General features: G+C 38.6%; 1 protein-coding gene across 1 annotated transcript; it reads right to left on the bottom strand.

The window, feature by feature from the left end:
* Positions 1-10,778: 10,778 nt before the first annotated feature.
* On the bottom strand, positions 10,779-11,717 carry LOC124508117 (olfactory receptor 4F3/4F16/4F29-like). Its single transcript, XM_047074532.1, has one exon. The coding sequence runs from the start codon at positions 11,715-11,717 to the stop codon at positions 10,779-10,781; it is 939 nt and encodes a 312-aa protein (XP_046930488.1).
* Between the last annotated feature and the right edge of the window lie 7,715 nt (positions 11,718-19,432).

Below are 19,432 nucleotides of genomic sequence, written 5' to 3'. Positions count from 1 at the left end.
AGGCAGAAGATGCAGGGACAGCTGAACTTTGTGTAGGAGAAGCTCTTGCTTTTTGTGGACTCGAGCAACAGCCGGAGGCGCAGACTTGTGATCTGACACACGTTTGGGGGCTTGCTGCAGCCACCCTCTGGCGCGGAGGCTGGCGGGCGTCCTTAGCGCCCGAGCACCAGCTGCTTCTGCGGAGCGAGCTTGTTCTTGCAACTCGGGTGCTGGGTTTGGCGGCCGCTGCCCCGGGGATGCCCTTGCCCTCCTCGTGGCTCTGATGACCACAGAGGCTTGTGTTCCGGGATCCCACGGGACGGTAGTTCTTAGCAGGCTGCGCAGGCTGACACACCCCAGGCTTTCTGGGAAAAAGACCTATTTGCTCGCCCTGGAGCTTCCACCTGAGGGGCGCGCTTCAGGTCGCGCGCAGGTGTAAAGGCTTATGTTGGGTGCGCTCTCGTGCTCTCCTGTTCCGCGGGAATGTCAGCAGGTGCGCCCCTCTTGGCTCTCTCCCTCGGCCTCCCCACAGCTCACCGCTGTCTCACAGATGGCTTATACACTCGGCTGGAGCCCCAATTCTTGGGACTGCTGCTCTGGACAACTCCACATTGCCTGCACTGGTTCACAACGCTTCCGTCTGCGGTCCCATAAAACTGTTTGTATTTGCGTTTCTTTTATTTTGCTATTTCAGGTTTTTATTTAAATTCTAGTCAGTGGACATATGTGATACAATTCTCTATAAAACTTAGTGATTCAGGGCGCCTGGGTGGCTCAGTCAGTTGTCCACTGGTGGTCGGCTGGGATCAGGATCTCAGGGTCCCTGAGTTCCAGCCCCCAGCCTAGGGCTCCCTGCTGTCAGCATGGAGCCCGCTTTGGAATCTCTGTCTCCCTCTCTCTGCCCCCCTCCCAGTCTGTCTGTGTCTGTCTGTCTGTCTCTCTCTCACTCACTCACTCAAAATTAAACATTCACAAAAGTGATTCATCACTTATGACACCCAGTGTTCATCACAAGTCCCTTCCTTAATACCGCCCTGTCGACATCTCCCCTGTCAACCTCAGTTTGTTCTCTATAGTTAAGAGTCTTTTATGGTTTCCTTCCCTCTCTCCTTTTTTTCCCCTTCTCATACATTCATCTGTGTTGTTTCTTCCACATGTAAGTGAAATTATACAGTATTTGTCTTTCTCTGACTTGTTTTGCAAAACATAATACACTCTAGCTCCATCCACGTCATTGCAAATGGCAACATTTCAATTTTTAAAATTTTTATTAATGTTTATTTATTTGGGGGGGAAAGGGAGAGAGAGGGAGACAGCATGAACGTGGGAGGGGCAGAGAGTGAGGGAGACACAGAATCCGAAACAGGCTTTGGGCTCTGAGCTGGCAGCACAGAGCCCGAGGCAGGTCTCAAACTCACAGACCTCGAGATCATGACCTGAGCCAAATTTGGCTGCTTATCTGACTGAGCCATCCAGGTGCCCCCAATTCTGTCTTTCTTTTAAAAAAATGCTTATTTATTTATTTTAGAGAGACAGCACAAGAGCAGAGGAAGGACAGAGAGAGGACAGACAAAAATTCCCAAGCAGGCTCCACACTGTCAGCACAGAGCCTGATGTGGGCCTCGAACCCACAAACTGTGAGATCATGCCCTGAGCCAAAGTCAGGCACTTAACCCACAGAGCCAAACAGGTGCCATTCCAAAATGAACATCTAAAGCTATTTGAGGGAGAAAAAATTGCATTAGATTCCAAGTCTCTTGAATGCCAGGATTTAAGCATTTTTATTCATTCAGCCTATTTTTTCACAACTACTCATGTGCCAATTCCTCAACAAGGTGCTTGGAGCCCAATGAGGAGACACACACATGCAAACAAGGCAATTTAATCTAATCTGGATAATAGCTATACTAATGTACATTCAATGCAGTGGATACTAACCTAGAAGAAAGAAGCCCTAAATCTACCTGGGGGAATCTGAGCAGATTTCCCAGGCAATGTACCATTTGGGGAGAGACTAAGAAAGGAGCGAATGGGTGGTAGGGGTTGAGGCCACCTGGGAAGACATCCCTTCATCACTGTACTTACCTCATAACATCGAAACTCTTTCTCTGTGTCCCACAGAAGAGAAGCTCCTCACTGGCGGGGATGCTTCCCTATTTTTCTCTTTATCTCCAGTGCCTTGTATACTCTCTGGTGCTTAGCGAGTTTAAGAATATGTTGAATTGAGCAAAACTAAACCATTAGGGATAAAATTAGACAAAAGCTGAAATATTAACCTCTCTTTCAGTGTCTCACCAAAGGCCATTCATGTCCATGACCCACAAACTCCCTTTTAAGTATCTAGGAAGACAGATAGCATATGCTTTATGCAATGAGCCTGTAATCAGCCTATAAACATGATCGTTAAGTCCTAGAGTAGTCTGAAACAGAACAGTCCTAAACAATGTAATTGTCTACTTAATTTAGCTAGGAAAAAAGTGTATATTAGTTAATAAGATAGTAATTTGTCTTATAAGCAAATGATACTTCCAGACTTTTTCTATGCTCTACATTTATATCTATTTACCCATGTAAATACATAGGTTCTAGTTCATTTCTTCTCAGTGTTTTATATCTATTTCAGGGTATTGATCAAAGTCCAGACAGGAAGAGATGTCACATTAAAATTGATTGTTGAAGCGAGTTGACTACAGGATTCTATACAAGGCAGAGTTAGAAGAACCAACACTCTAAAGGCACCCAGGGCTGGCAAGAGCAGTGAGCTCTTATCATCCCTGGGGCTACAGAAGATAGGAAAGAAATGGTTTCTAAGACTACAACTAAAATCTGTAGCTGGAGAAGAGGGTGACCCAAAAGCAGCTGTGGAAATAACTGCTTCTGTCACTTACCACAGGCTGATGACACATCCTGTAGTTCAGCAGTGTTATCAAAGGAGTGGTGCCCCAACCAGCATGGTAACTGCACCACAGCAGGTCATTCCACTCCTCTAGCAGTGATGGAGCTTGTAGGTAGACTGATGAGTTCCATATGTATGTGAGTTTAGTATTACACTTCATTTGCTCTAACATGTGTTCCCGGGTTAAGATGCAGTGTTGTATAGATATAGTAATAATAAGGCATCCTATAAATCTGCAAATGACTAGGCTGTCAGACATGTTGAGAATGTATCACTCAAGAGTTTGATCAGAGCAGTGGAACCACTATGAGTGATTTAAAATAAGGGGTTTCTTGGGGTGCCTGGGTGGTTCAGTCGCATAAGTGCCTGACTCTTGATTTCAGGTCAGGTCATGATCTCACAGTTCATGGGATTAAACCCCACATGGGGCTCTGCCCTGACAGCACAGAGCCTGCTTGGGACTCTCATTCTATCTCTCTCTACCCTTCCCCCACTCATGCTCTTTCTCTCTGTCTCTCAAAAATACAATAGGGGATTTTCTATGGGGATTAGACATTTGTGCAATGTGAAAACTGCTAAGCAGTCTTAATTTACTGTTAAGGGAAATTTGTTGCCACTGAATGTCATGCTGGGCCTGAAGCCGGCAGAAACAGCAGTCTGAAAGGGAAAATGAACAGGATGTGAGGAATATCAAGGACAAACTTGAACCCTGTCTCTCACTGTTTCCAATTTTGATGATGCAGGTGACCTGAATAAACTGATGCCCTTCATTATAAAGATTCATTTTCATATGGCTCAGGACTTGGAGAAACTAAAGATGGAGATCCAGTAGGAGCTAAAGGAGCCACAGGCCTAGGTTATTGTCCCACACTAGCAAGGTAAGCCAGCAACATGTGTGAGCTATAATTTTACTCATCCTATACTGTCCTTTAGACCAAAGATGTCTACTATTTCGCTTCCACTTTGCAAATCTCAAAGTTTTCTTGTGGTGAACTCTAACATGGAAACATACATGGAAGGGAATTCTGGAAACACAGTTCTGCTTTAGCTAAGTTGACAGAGTATGAAGCCATGCCAACAGACTAATAAGTCAAATCCATTGTGAAATATGTATCTATTCCTGCTAGGATAAATCACTGCGTCCACGATAAAAAGAAATCCAATGTATTCAGTGTGCCACCAGGCAACTAGCTAATCCCCCCAAGGAATGGTGCCAAATTGATATCAGCCATTGGCAGGTTGGGACCCAACAATGGTAGTAAGATAGATCGCTTTGTTGAAGGGAGGTCCGTGGAAGTGAATCCATGCATAGCCTCCATTTCTGTTATCATAACCATTTTGCACATGAGCCCAGTGAGCGGGCACTGGAATGGTTAGAGGCAGAGGCTAGCTGAAATCCACTGGATGGGTATCTAATCCAACTAATAATTAAGAGTCTTCACTAAAATGGATATCCTCTACTGGCTTTTATGTGAAAGTGTCTTCATTACATATAGGATTTAATCAACCAAATCTAGCAGTCCATTTACAACACTCCAGGTAGGTCAATACATTAATATCTGAATACTAAGAGAGTACATCTATAAATAAACCCTACCTGATTTTGTCTCACATTTTGTCTTTTTCAGCCTAATAATCTTAGAATTCACTCACATACATGTTCCCCAGACTTTTGCCAATATTGGCAAGATCCTACAATTCTTTTAGTGCAAAACTATATATTATCAGAACAGTCCTTGTATTTGTCTCTGAGAATATTTTGGAACCTAACTCTTGTAATGGTCTTAGACACAACAGTTCCAGGTAAAGCCAAAAATTTATTTTTATTCAAGGAAATACTGTTCACTCAATCTTCAATGAAGATATTTCTCTTTGAGGAAAAAGGGTAAGGAGTTGGGAAATCAAGTGACTGTGAAATTTCAAGTGACTGTGACATTTGCTTGTATATGGATTATAGCTTTGCCTTTCACTTAACTTCATTTCATTCAAGCACAAGTGATAATTTGAGTAAATATGTAATTGATAAATTGAGTAAATATATCTTCCTTGTCTGGGGGTATATGTCACATATGATCAAAATCCGATAGGGGAGGCTGGGTAGCTCAGTCGGTTAAGTATCTGACTTTAGCTCAGGTCATGATCTCCTAATTTCATGTGTCGGGCCCCATGTTAGGCTCTGTGCTGACATCTCGGTTTCTGTTTCTGATTCTGTTTCTCCCTCTCTCTGCCCCTTCCCTGCTCGCTCACTCTCTCTCTCTCTCAAAAATAAACATTAAAAAAAATTAATAAAAAAGTCCCATATCCCCCTGACAAGATATACAGGTAGTCCTCTATGTGAGCCAACCATTCCCCATATCCCACTGTGAGGGGCTGTTTCCTGGGACTTCTCTTTATACAACCAAGAAAAAAATGTCTCACTCAAATGGAATAAATGGGGAAAATATAATGTACAAGGGAGTCAGCAGTATTAATGAAAACCAGCAAAAAATGTTAAAGTATCCAGGACTTGTAACTCTAGGATGCCATTGCTATCCCTAAAGCTGATAGGCAATGGGCGGGAACACTACCATAAACCAAAGAAAGAGCTATAGCAATAGAATAAGGCCACCAACAAGAGCTGAGAGCTTTGGTGGAGGAATGCAGTAATTGTCGACACAAAGTTCAGAAGGGAGGAAGCTGAGGGAAACCCTGGTTTCACTCTTCATGTCCTCCACATCCTGGCAGTAGCCTCCATTAGCTATTAGCATCCTGGCAATAGCCTCCATTAGCAGAAGCCAAAGGGCAGGGCCACTGGTTAATGCAGTCCCTAAAGTTCAGTTTTACAGGGCACAGAGCAGAGTTGACAGAGTGAAAATTAGATACGCAAAGACAATTAGAGAATAGCTATCACACAGTTTAACATTTTCACATATGTGAACATCTGGGTTTTACCAAATGTTTGTTTTTATAAAGTAATAACAAATATTGTTATGTATGTTCTTATGTATGTGTCCAAGTGGTTCCAAAGTATAGGTAATGAGAAATGGAGTTTCAAGGAAATATTTTATGCACAGTTTCACTTTTAATATATACTGTTGTGTTCCTTGACCACGTGGAAGTCCTAAGACCACAACTATTTAATTGATGAACAGAAAGAATACGTTCAGATATTTAGTAATATGAGAGACTTATCAATTAGGAAAAGGATAAATTATATTAATAATGCACAGAGTTTATTGATGCCATCCTTTCTGCTGGGTTGGTGGACTCATGACCCATAAGGAGTGGAAATACCAGATCAGAGAAGCATTGGGTGTTATCATTATAGGGCTTGAATCCTTTATGAACCCAGAAAAATGTACCAACATCTTAGCCAGTAAGCCTACATTCTAATTTCCCTATCACTTGGACCTTGTTTCCAGATTTTAAGACTGGAATCTTTGTGCCACAAAGCTGGGGAAATTTCTACATATGTACCACAACACATATGGGCTTTCAGCCTAGAGAATCTGTTTAATTTTAATTTCCCTAATTAATAATGAAGTTCAGTATTATTCATAATGTTACTTTATTTTAAACTTTTAAAATATTTTAAAATGTAAACTGCTTCTATGTCTTGTATATCAAATACTTACATCAGTTAGGGTCTCACCAGGAGAAAATTCCATATTAAAATGGAGTAAATGAGGAAAATGTAACTTAAAAATGTTTTGTAAATAAGAGATAATCTGACTCTAGCTTTTTCCCTCGGGTTTGTCTCTTAAAAGAGCTGAAGTGGTCACAGTGCCTCAGCTCATTTATATAACACCAGCACAAATCAGAATCATGGAACTGATGAAATCAAGACCTTAAGGATCATTGACAGTGGATGCAGTCTGTCAGAAATGGATTCTATCAAAACCTGATTGGAACCAGTTTACCCCCTTGTGGTTCCCTCATTAGTAACTTCTATAAATAATTGACACACATCACTTTATATGAGTTATGTTTTTAACTTTTTAAAAATTGTACTTTGACCACTCTCAAGGTTCCATCAAGACATCCAAGTGGACTCACTTTCTGGAACCAATAAAGTGGTTCCCAAGGAATGCTCCTCATGGGATGTTAAGCCAGGTATATCTCTTCTTGATTTGTATAATGAATCCCAACCAGCACTGAAACATTACCTTCACTGACACTCTGATCTTTATTTTGCTTTTCTGCTTTGGTAGTTTTTATTTGTTTATTGTTGTTTCTTGGCCAAATTTGGTTCCAATCCTTGTTTGTAGAGGGTTGATAGATTATTTTTCATTGGTTGCAACAGAGAATGGGAATTTAGTTTCATGATCTGATCATCTGGTAATCTCTATTGGGATAGTAAGGACCTATTCTCTACCAGATGAGAGATGAAAGATAAAATTTGGTTAGTTGGCTTTTTTTTTTTAATTTGTTTATCTTCATTTTTTTTTCAATCTGTTAGTCTTGTTTCCATTGGATGTAGAATTTTTCTCATTTCCAGTAGAAATAGAAAAAAAGTTCCATTAGATATATAGTATGAGATTTTGTGTATCCATCTATGCTTTTAATTTTTTAGTAAACCTGAGCCTTGATCAGTAGCTGAAATTATAGAACTGACCCAGTAGTTTTATATGTGACTATGTTTCTGTAATTGAGGAGCCTTTTCCTCTCATTTTATGATTGTGAAATATTTTTCTACTTGAAGGATATGTTAATTAGTTAAATATAAATGCCTTCCAAAGGAGTTATGTTAGCCTTGCTTGTGGAGATTAGTAAGTGGTGTCTTAAGTCTACTTAAGTACTTAAGTCCCAAAAAGATAAAGACAGCTGAATTTCTACTGTTTCATATATGCCATGTTTTTCAGAGAAAAATTCTCATAGAAATTATGGCTCTGAACACTTTTTTGTATCTCAGACCATTTTTATATGAGAATCCAAATACAAATAATCAAAATAAATTTTTGAACACATACTGGTTTGATAAGATGCTTTTTAAATAGCTGCAGTCTTTTGTGATTTTATCAGAATGAAGCATAAAGGAACCATTTAAAATTATTGGAAATGTAAAATCAGGTGTTCAGTCATTTGGGAATACAGTTTTATAATGAGTCTACTGAAATATAATTTGTTTTTTATTTTTTTTAACGTTTATTTACTTTTGAGACAGAGAGAGAGAGAGCGTGAACAGGGGAGAGTCAGAGAAAGAGGGAGACACAGAATCTGAAACAGGCTCCAGGCTCTGAGCTGTCAACACAGAGCCCGACGCAGGGCTCGAACCCACGGACCGCGAGATCATGACCTGAGCTGAAGTCGGACGCTCAACCGACTGAGCCACCCAGGCGCCCCTGAAATATAATTTCTAAGATCCTTAGTTGTTTTAAGATTTTGGTTTAGTGTTAGTAAAGTAATTAGTGGGTATTCATTGGGCAATTTTTAAATGAGATTGAGTATTAAAACATTTGTCATGGAATGTGTGTGTGTGTGTGTGTGTGTGTGTTGCTTATACCTTTATAAGGGTATATCTTTGGATCATGTTAGTAAATGTGTTCATTTTTACTACCCTAAGAATAATGTTTATTACCTTTAACAATTTGTAACTGGATGCTTGGGACAATAGGAGATTAGATTTTGAGCATTCCTGAGCCTTATTAGTCTACTAAAATAATAATATATGACAGACAATTGTCAGTTACCCACAAGTTAACAGACTCATCTCATTGATCAAATTTTAGTCAGGCTCCTCGGAGCACTCTTCTCCATTAAGCTTCAACCTGGAGCCCATCCTTGCTGGGCTTGCACAGGCCAATTATAACTAGAATCCTGGTAAGTCAGTTTAGAGAAAACTCCTCACCTTTGATAGCTAGTCAAATTTCTAAACCCCTACTCTAAATATCTGATCACTCTGACTTGCCTCTAGCAAGAATCCTGTTAGGTCAGTTTAACAAGAAGTCTCCCTATGCTTAATATCTCCTCTTAGTAATTTCTGTCCACCAACCACCCCTCCGCATCTGTTCTTCGGCTATAAATCCCCACTTGTTCTAATTGTTTTGGAAGGTAAGTCTAGTTCTATACTGAGGTCTCTTTTCCCCTATTTTAAATGTTTCTTGTTAAAACCAGTTTTTCCCACTTAAACTACTGTCAGGCTCTGGTTTTTTTTAGTAGAATACTGTCTGTGAAACCAAAGTTAATTACTTAAAGTCATAAAATAGATGATTAAGACTGTATGAGAAGTATGGGATGTCTGGATGGCTCAGTTGGATAAGCATCTAACTCTTGATTTTGGCTCAGGACATGATCTCATGATTCATAAGAATGAACCTCACATCGGGCTCTGCACTGACAACGCGAAACCTGCTTGCGATTCTCTGTCTCTCTCTCTCTCTCCCTCTCTCTCTCTCTCTCTCTCTCTGCCCCTACCCTGCTTGCACACACCCTCTCCCTCAAAATAAGTAAACATTTTTTAAAAGACTTGTATGAGAAGTAATAATAGCCAAAAAATATGGTTGATTTGCAAGGTAATAGGATCTGGTTTTGTTTATCCAGTGGGGGAAATGGATAAATTTATTCTAAGATAGAATGTCTGGTTATTCCAGAATCTGAAAGAGGAAGACACAACCAATGTAGATTAAAAAAAAAAAAAAGTAGAAGATTCAGGAAGTAAATTCTATTTGCCTTGGTTTCATATATTTTTTAAATAATGAGACTGAAAATAAACAATGATATATGTTAATATTTTGGCAACTTGCAAAGCTCAGCTTTAAATGGTTTGTTTTTTAAAACAGGAATGCTTTATGACCAAGTACTATATTGAAACACAGCTAGACTTGGTTTCTCTCTGTTACATGGACCTGAGAAATTTCTTTTGGTATATTCATTCTACTCTTGACTAAAGGCAGTAAATGTTATTCTTTACCTTCTGTGTAATCTTCCAATTTAGCAGAGATCCTTTAGCTCATAATAATAACTTTTTGTGTGTTGTCTTTTGGGTTTTTTTCAAGTTTTTATTTAAATTCTAGTTAGTTAACATGAATGGTAAAATTGGTTTTAGGAGTAGGATTTAGTGATTCATCGCTTACATATAACACCAAGTGCTCAACATGACAAGGGTCCTCATTGATACCCATCACCCATTTAGCCCATTCCCCACCCACTTTCCTCCATCAACCCTCAGTTTGTTTTCTAAAGTTAAGAGTCTCTTATGGTTTCCTTCCTTCTCTCCTTTTTTGTTCTTTCCCCTATATTCATGTGTTTTATTTCTTAAATTCCATAAATGAGTGAAATCATCTGGTATTAGTCTTTCTCTGATTTTTGTATCTTACACTGACTTTATATGCTCCATCATTTTTAAAAACATAGTTGCCAATGAAAGAGCTTAAATTCTTTCTACTGTTTATTTTAAATATATTTTTGTTCTGATTAATAAGTGGCTATGCTATAACCATTCTCATTCTCAGAACCTCTCCTACCTATCCCGCTATTATGGGTTGTTTTGTGTTTACCAAATATGTAAGTTGAAAGCCTAACCACCAATACCTGTGAATGTGACTGTGTTTGGAAATATTCCCTGCAGATATAGTTAAGATGAAGTCATACTAAATTAAGGTGGATTGGGAAATAACTCCCCCTGTTGTGAAGGCCTTAAGGAAGTATGCCTCCTTATATTTCTAAAAATTACTTCATATAAATGTTATTCCTTAGGAATTTAGATTTGAGATTACTATAATCATTGTTTTAAAAATACTTCCTGTGTAACTATCTCTTTTTCAAAAGTAAATGTCCCTCCCTCCTGAGTGAAAGAGAAAAATAGACTCAGTACCAGTGTGTATAATCAAAGCAAGGTAAGACAAACAAGAGCTTCTCACTGAGTTTGACCATCAATAATGGACATCAGTAATCAACAAGGGCTCTTCACAACATCAGACATTCCTTAAGAGATCTTCCTGTAATTCACTAGCTGTCTGCATACTCTCCTCATTGCCACCTGCATCTCTTGGTTCCTGAATGTATAGATGACCGGATTTAGGAAAGGAGTGAGAATAGCATCAAAGATGGCCAGAAACTTATCCAGGTGTATGGAGGGAGACGGCCATGTATAAAAAAAAATCAAAGGACCAAAGAACAAGAATACCACAGTGATGTGAGCTGACAGTGTGGACAGAGCCTTGGATGAACCAGCTGAAGAGTGTTTCTGAACAGCGAGAATGATGATGATGTAGGAAATGATCAACATGAGGAAGGAGCCAACAGAGATGAATCCACTGTTGGCTGTGACCATAAACTCTAGTCGGTCGGTGTCCGTGCAGGCAAGTTTGATGAACCGAGGAAGGTCACAGTAAAAGCTGTCCAACACATTAGGACCACAGAAGGGTAAGTTTACCACAAACGCCAGTTGAACCATGGAGTGGATGAGGCCAGTCATCCAGGCAGCCACTAAAAAGAAGAGGCACATTCTTGGGCTCATGATGGTCAGATAGTGGAGAGGCTTACATATGGCAACGTATCTGTCAAAGGCCATGGCGATAAGCAGCACCATCTCCACACCACCAATGACGTGGATAAAGAAGATCTGGGCGATGCAGCCTCCAAAGGAGATGACTTTACGCTTTCTAAAAAGATCATAAATCATCTTGGGAGAAGTGACAGAAGAAACTCCCAGGTCAATGAAGGAGAGGTTGGCCAGCAGAAAGTACATGGGGGAGTGTAAGTGAGGGTCAGAGGTCACAGTGAGCATAATGAGGGAGTTTCCCATCATGCTTGCCACATAAAACGTGGAGGAGAACACAAAGAGGAGAAGTTGGATCTCCCAGGAATCGGTGAGTCCCAGGAACACAAACTCTGACACCACAGAGTGATTCGCTGCATCCATTGGCGTTGTTGGCACAGCTACCTGAAGAAGGACAATAGGAGAAAATGTAAATGATGATAATTACGTTAATATATTAGGAGAGATGGCCACAATTATGAAAGCCTGTTTCTACTTTAGCATTAGAACTGACCTAATATGCTCATGGCCTCTCGAATGTGATTACCCAGAAAAATCAGTGACTGTCATGTGGAGCTGCTCTCTACCACTAAGTTGTCTCTGCATTTGATACTCTCTGCTTCCTTCCATGGTTGGTGCTGCAATTACTCATGAGATATAAGATAGTCAACATGAGCCAAAGCTTTTGATTTTGGGTCCCAAAGTAATACAATCTGGCTCCAGTCACACAGAACTAATCACTATTGCAATCCCTTCCAAGTCTGTAAAACTTCATCTGACACACAGACCCTTCTTCTCTTCCATCCCAGTCCCCACCTCTGGGAATATATTCATCTTTAATATTACTGAAATGTTAACCACATCCACAGAATCTTCCTTTATTAGTCGTAGCACTTAGTTTACTGTCCCTTGTTTATAGTGAACTGAGAACAATCCTAATTCACCCATTCAACTATGAGCTTCTTGACAGAAGGAATTATGACTTATTCATAGTTGGACTTCCTGAAGCAGTGGAAAATGTCCGCAGAGTGGGGCTGGTCTATGAACTGTATGTTATCAATTAATATCATATTCCAAAATTTTTGAGTATTTAGAAATTTCTCTAGATATTTGATATTAGAGTGATACCCAAGTTTCTAATTGTGTATTTTATAAAAGTGTTAGTCCATTAAAGACAAAAATTGAGGGGCGCCTGGCTGGTACATTCAGCGGAGCATGTGATTCTTGATCTCATGACCCTGAGATTATTGGGTGTAGAGATTACTTAAATAAATATTTTTTATAGAAAAAAGATAAAAGTTTAAACTTCAACACAAGTAATTCAAGCAACACTGCCTTAGTATACTTTATACTTGATGTGAAAAGCTTAAAACTATGAAATGGATCATAATGTAATGGAAATAATTTTATGAAATCTCTAAAAAACTAATTACATTATAGTATAATTATTTTATTTAGAGATACAGCATGGCTTAGTAGAAAGAATGTGGGTTTTGGATTTTGATTTTGAAAATTTATACAAATGTTCAACAACTGGGGGCACCTGGGTGCTCAGTTTAGGAGTTCAACTCTTGATTTCAACTCAAGTCATTATCCCAGGGTAATGGGATCAAGCCCTGCAATGGACTCCATGCTCTCTCTCTCTCTCCCTCTCTCAAGCCCTCTGCCCCTCTCTCCTGCTTGCACTCTCTCAAAAAACAAACAAACAAACAAACAAACAAAAAAAACATGCTCACGACTAATAGGTTGATCTTGGGCAAGTTACTTAAAGTCTTTGAGCTTCAGTATTCATTTATGAAACAGCAATTAGTAAAATAATTAATGTATCTTAATCATATGGCTATGTTAAGTATTCAGCAATGCTAAGTTTACTTCTCTTTATTTCACTTGCTCATAACAGCACTCAACGAACGCCTGAGACATGATGAATGAATGAATGAATGAATGAATGAATGAGAAAATAAAATACTGTTGACCAATAGGGAGCATCAAACTTCCATATCATAAAATATATTATATTTCAATAATTATTAATATAGTAATCACATTCTCTTAGTGGCAAAAAATAAACTATCTTATACAAATGCAGTTGATTTGCTCTCAACACTGTTTCTTAATAGTACTTACCATGAAGGTAAATTATTATTTGTTTAATTTATCCTTCCAAACTGGGCTGCAAGCCCCATGAAGTTATGGATCACATCTGTCTTATTCAACCCTCAACCCAATGTATGAAAAATTCAGAACCACTCCAGATACATAACAAAGGCAAATAAATATTTGCTGAAAGGGTGAATAAAATGTACTTGTTTGGGTTAGAGACTGACCGTAAGAGTAAAGAAAGAAATTCAGGAAAGTGAAAATTTTGTCTGAAGAAAAAAAACAAAGTAGGAATATAACTAAAAGGAAACATTCAGTGAAGTCAAAGAGACTGAAACCAGTGAAGTCAACTTTGGGACATACTGATAAAGTGAATATTTCCAATTTAGAAAAGTCTCTAGTCATTATAGATCAGAAAATAAATACCCCAATATGTTAAATTACTTGACCAAAACCATAAATTTACCTAGTGTTAGAGCCTGTATTAGAACCTAGGTCTACTGACTCCAAGATCACCCCTTTTTCCAATTCCCTGCTTTCTTTCATTTATCTGTGACTTACTGAGGATACAGCCCGAGCAAAAACATGTGGCAGGGTGATGGTAGATATTGTTGGAGGAAAGATGAGCCCTTCGTAGCTGATGACTTCCCTTTATTGTCGTGCTGGTAAGTGATACCTCAGTCTCCATGATTAATCATCCCTGACAACTGTCTATCAACAAATTAATGTACCTCAGTGTCTTGGAAAGCTTGGCTGTTTTCTAAAGCATTTGTTCTTATTCTAATTGTTCAGGCAAATACTCTTACTTGGAACAAATGTTTTTTGGATGAACTCATGATATAAAATGCTAGTTTAACCTGTTCCACTCAACCTTTTCTTCCCTGGAGGGGCTGAGACCCTTGAACAGGGTCCATCATGAGTGAACTACTTAGAAGTTGCCATAATGTTGTCTGTATTCAAGTTTTACCTCCTTCATGAAATCACTCTTGACTCCTCCAACCTGGGTAGCTTTCTGTTCATAGGGTTTCATTTTAACTTCACAAATGAACTATAGGACCACTCTACCTATAATATTTCTTCACAAACCCACAGTACCTACAATAATGCTTGGGGACATAATAGGTCTTCTGTAAAAAGCTTCAGTGTCTCTTTTGAGTCCAAGTGTGATTAAAGTTGAGTCCAAGTGATTAAAGTTGATCATTAATCTCAATGTAGATGTTGGGACTCCAGACTTCATCTGCGACTTCATGTTAAATGTAGGCTCTGGGTTTTTTGTTTGTTTTAATATTTAATTATTTATTCTGAGAGAGAGTGTGTGCACACAAGTGGGGAGGGGCAGAGAGAGAAAGAGAGAATCCCAAGCAGGCTCGGCACTCAATGTGGGGCTCAATCTCACCAACTGTGAGATCATGACCTGAGCCAAAGCAAGAGTTGGACACTTAATCCACTCAGCCACCCAGGCACCCCAGGTATAGGCTCTGTTTATGATTGCATCATTCTTTGAATTCATCTCTGTTTTAGCTCTTAAATTTTATAAGGATTATTTCTATTACTTTAAAAAAAAATTTTTTAACGTTTATTTATTTTTGAGACAGGGAGAGACAGAGCATGAACAGGGGAGGGTCAGAGAGAGGGAGACACAGAATCTGAAGCAGGCTCCAGGCTCTGAGCTGTCAGCACAGAGCCCCACGCGGGGCTAGAACTCACAGACCGCAAGATCATGACCTGAGCCGAAGTCGGCCGCTCAACCGACTGAGCCACCCAGGCGCCCCTCTATTACTTTTTAAAGAAGCTACATGGGATAATGAAATAGGCCACAATATCTGAAAAACAATATTTCACATTCTGTCACCTAATAACTTGGTGACCTTGAATAACATTTCATCTGAGCCCTTTCCCATCTGCAAAATGGAGAAAATTAATATCTTATAGAACTGAGCATATGAGAGGGGCGCCTGGGTGGCGCAGTCGGTTAAGCGTCCGACTTCAGCCAGGTCACGGTCTTGCAGTCCGTGAGTTCGAGCCCCGCGTCAGGCTCTGGGCTGATGGCTCAGAGCCTGGAGCCTGTTTCCGATTCTGTGTCTCCCTCTCTCTCTGCCCCTCGCCCGTTCATGCTCTGTCTCTCTGTGTCCCAAAAATAAATAAATGTTGAAAAAAAAATATTTAAAAAAAAAGAACTGAGCATATGAGAAAATACATGTCACCAAATCTAGTTAATTCTTTCTCTTTAATGTCTGTGGTAATGGAAATAACCTATATGTCCATAGTGAGGTCATATATAAGTAAATTCTTGTAAATTAATACAATTGAATGAATTATTTGGAAAATAAGTGAATGAATCAGCTATATATTTGTCACCATGGAAAAATCTCAAAAATATAACATTGAATGAAAAAATAAAATTATAAAATCATATATATAAAATGAAATAATTTTTTAATTCCAAAACCCCTCAATAATTATTACATATTAAATATAAATATATAGGTAGTAGAAGTGTAAAAGTTTGAAAAAGAAGGATATCTACCTAACAACTTCAGAATAGTGTTTTTCTCTGGGGAGGGAAAGGGAGAAATCTGACAACGTGAGTGATTTCAGTTGCTTTTGTAATGATTTACTACTCAAAAGAAATCTGATAAAACAACAGATGTTTCTTGCTAAATCTTGAAGTTATATGCCAATCATACCGTTTTGAGTACTTTTCAAAGGGTTGAAGTATGTTTCACAATTTCATTTTTAATTTAATACATCTGCCATGTATTTGCTTCTTTCTGTTCTCACTGCCCCTCCTTTCAACAGTTATCACTAGATCTACCACACTGCCTCATCAAGATCCTCTCCTTCAAATGTTTCTGCTCCTCCAATAAAAATCTATCTGCTCTCAACCCTGGTCATAGTACTAATAGTATTTCATGAGTCCTCTTTTGCCTCTGGGTGAACCACAGACTCCTAATAAAGCATTCAAACTAGTCTGGAGTCTGGGCCTTTCCAACCTCATTTTCTATGTCATTTTCTTACATCCATTCTTGTACCCTATGATCCAGCAATATCTATTTATTATCTGACAATGCCACATAATACATATGCCCCCATGCCTTCAAATATACTGGTTCTTCTTTAACTTACCTTCCACCATTTCCACCCACTGCTCTTCTTTCTGGAAGAACACAATCCATACTTCAAAGTAAACCATGCTATAATGTTTATTTATACTCCTTTCCCCATCACCTCTTCACACATTAAGCAGATATATACCATTCTTGTCCATGTTCCCACTCATAGCACTTTATTCAGGCCCCTAAGCATCATTCACCACCTTACATTACAGTTAGTTTTATATGTAAATGGATTGAGGGGAGGAATTGTGTTTATCCTTTTTTGTAATCTCAACTGCTAACACATGTTAAAATAAAAAAAGATGGAGAGAAATACCAAAGATATTGCCTCTGTCAAAATTGGTTAATGGTTCCAATGATGTGAAAATATGACCTAGACATAATAAAGGTGGCCTTCAACATGGGAAAATCAGATTGCAATTGAAATAGTAATAGGTATAGCAAGCTTTATATTTGTAATATCACGATTCAACAAACATAGAAAGGATAAAACTGGATGATTTTAAAAACATGAAAATATGCCTGATGAAAAGACTGGGAAGAGTTCTGAAGAGACAGAAGAAAATAGAAAATAGATTATAAAGGTTGAAAAAGAATTAAGGAAAAATAAAAAATGATATCAAACTTAACACTAAAATGGAAGAAGAATGAAGAAAAAAAGCGTAGGGGCACCTGAGTGGCTCAGTCAGTTGAGCTTCCCACTCCTGAATTCAGCTCAGATCATGAGCTTATGGTTCATGGGATTGAGCTCTGCATCAGGCTTCATGCTAAGAGCGTGGAGCCTGCTTGGGATTCTCTCTCTCTCTCCCTCCCTCTCTGCCCCTACCCAGGTCATGCTCACTCTCTCTCTCACGCTCTCGCTCTCTCTCTCTCTCTCAAAAATAAATTTAAAAAAAAAAGTATATAATGACAAAGAGAACACAAGGCACACTTTAAGAGGTAGATTACCAGATATGATTTATATTACTTTCTCAACCCACTCTCCAAAAATTCTGTAATTATAAATGCCTTATAGCATTATGTGTGCAACTGTCTTTTTTAAATGTTTTATTTATTTATTTTGAGCGTGAGGAGGGAGGAACAGAGAGAGAGAGAGAGAGAGAGAGAGAGAGAGAGAGAATCCCAAGCAGGCTTCACACTGAGCATGAGTCCTGATAACAGAGCTTGATCTCACCACCATGAGATCATGACCTGGGCCGAAATCAAGAGTTGGACTTTTAACTGACCGAGCCACCCAGTCTGTAGGTGTCTTTTAAGTGCTTAGTCTCTTAGAAGACTTTCTCCATGAGTTATATCAGTTACATACACCTAGCAGTGAATTTATTTGCCTTTCGGCTCTCCAATCCCCTTCCACTACACAAGAACTAGGAATTTGAGGAAACGTGAATTTAAAGGGGAAGGAGTTATAAATATGGGACCTAATAGGACAACTCTGAGTATTCTTTAGTTACCCTCAAATGTGTACTGGGGGGAAAAAATAGAAGTCAAAAGTTAGTTTTTACCGGATGTACTAAAAGGAAGAGAAATGCATAAACAAATATCAGAGAATATAGAAATTCACACATCAAAGTTTTATATCCACTTGAGGCATAGTCAGGATCCAGTTTTCCACCCTGAGCAATAGTCATAGACAGGATTCTAGATGGAAACACCAGCATATGATATTTATTCACTTAGAAGTCATCAGATACCTACAATCAACCTCCAGGTTGATTATATTCTGAAACCAGCTTCTCATAAAGTGGCTGTGCTCAAAAGGGAAAGTTTCTAAATTGTTTTTCTCAAATACATTAATTATAACCATCTGTTTTAATTAATTAAATATCCATGATAAAAAAGAAAAGGCATAACTCTTTGCCTTTTATTGTGATTAACCCTTTTTCTTGACCCATACAGAATTTATCAATCATCCAGAAACAGTTTCCCAGATATTGAATCCTTTATAGATGAAAGAAATGTTGGCAGCTGGGGTTCCAAATGATAGAATTATCCAGCTTAAAGGTAGCCACATCTCCTAGGTTTGAAAATCAAAACCATCATTCATATAAATTTCCTTTCCAATCTAAAAATATTGAGAGGTTAAAACCTCCATCAGCTAAAATATCCTGCACTTCATTTTTCAAATTACCACAAAATCCTTTTTAATATCTAAGTAAAAGTATGCTTCTCCTAACTTAAAACAATTTCTTTTACTTTTTATAACTGTGTGCAATATGAATAGTTTTTTGTGTCCCTTTAACTTTTTTGTATTCCTTATGCTATGCTTTTTATTCCTGCCAATTAACTTTTTATATACATAACTTCAACAAGCTAAGTCACCTGTTAGCTTTCTGAATGTTAAACAAGCCAGTCAGAAAAAGACAAATACCATATGATTTCACTCAGATGTGGAATTTAAGAAATGAAACAAAAAAGAGACAAACAAACAAACAAACAAAAAAAACCAAACTGGTAGTTGCCAGAGGAGAGGGGGATGGAGGGATGGGTGAAATAGGTGAACAGGATTAAGAGTGCATTTATCATGATGATCCCTGAGTAATACATAGAAAGTTTGAATTATTATATTGTATCCCTAAGGCTAATAAATATAACACTGTAGGGGCACCTGAGTGGCTCAGTTGGTTAAGCGTCTGTCTTCGGCTCAGGTCACGATCTCACAGCTGTTGAGTTCGATGCCCACATCGTGCTCTGTGCTGACAGCTCAGAGCCTGGAGCCTGTTTCAAATTCTGTATCTCTCTTTCTCTCTCTCTCTCCCTCTCTCTCTCTCTCTCTCTGTCTCAAATAAACATTAAAAAAAACAATGTATATTAGTTACACTTGAAAAAAAAATTAATTTTTAAAAACTTAAATCCTTTCATATTTCCCTTTATAATCTTTCTCAT

Source organism: Lynx rufus, unplaced genomic scaffold, assembly GCF_022079265.1.
Source record: "Lynx rufus isolate CCGP_SWC_20201006 ecotype Redwood Valley unplaced genomic scaffold, mLynRuf1.p SCAF_13, whole genome shotgun sequence".
In the NCBI taxonomy this organism is placed as follows: Eukaryota; Metazoa; Chordata; class Mammalia; order Carnivora; family Felidae; genus Lynx; species Lynx rufus.
The sequence above is the reverse complement of the archived record's forward strand: the minus strand, read 5'-3'. Positions and strand labels throughout refer to the sequence as shown.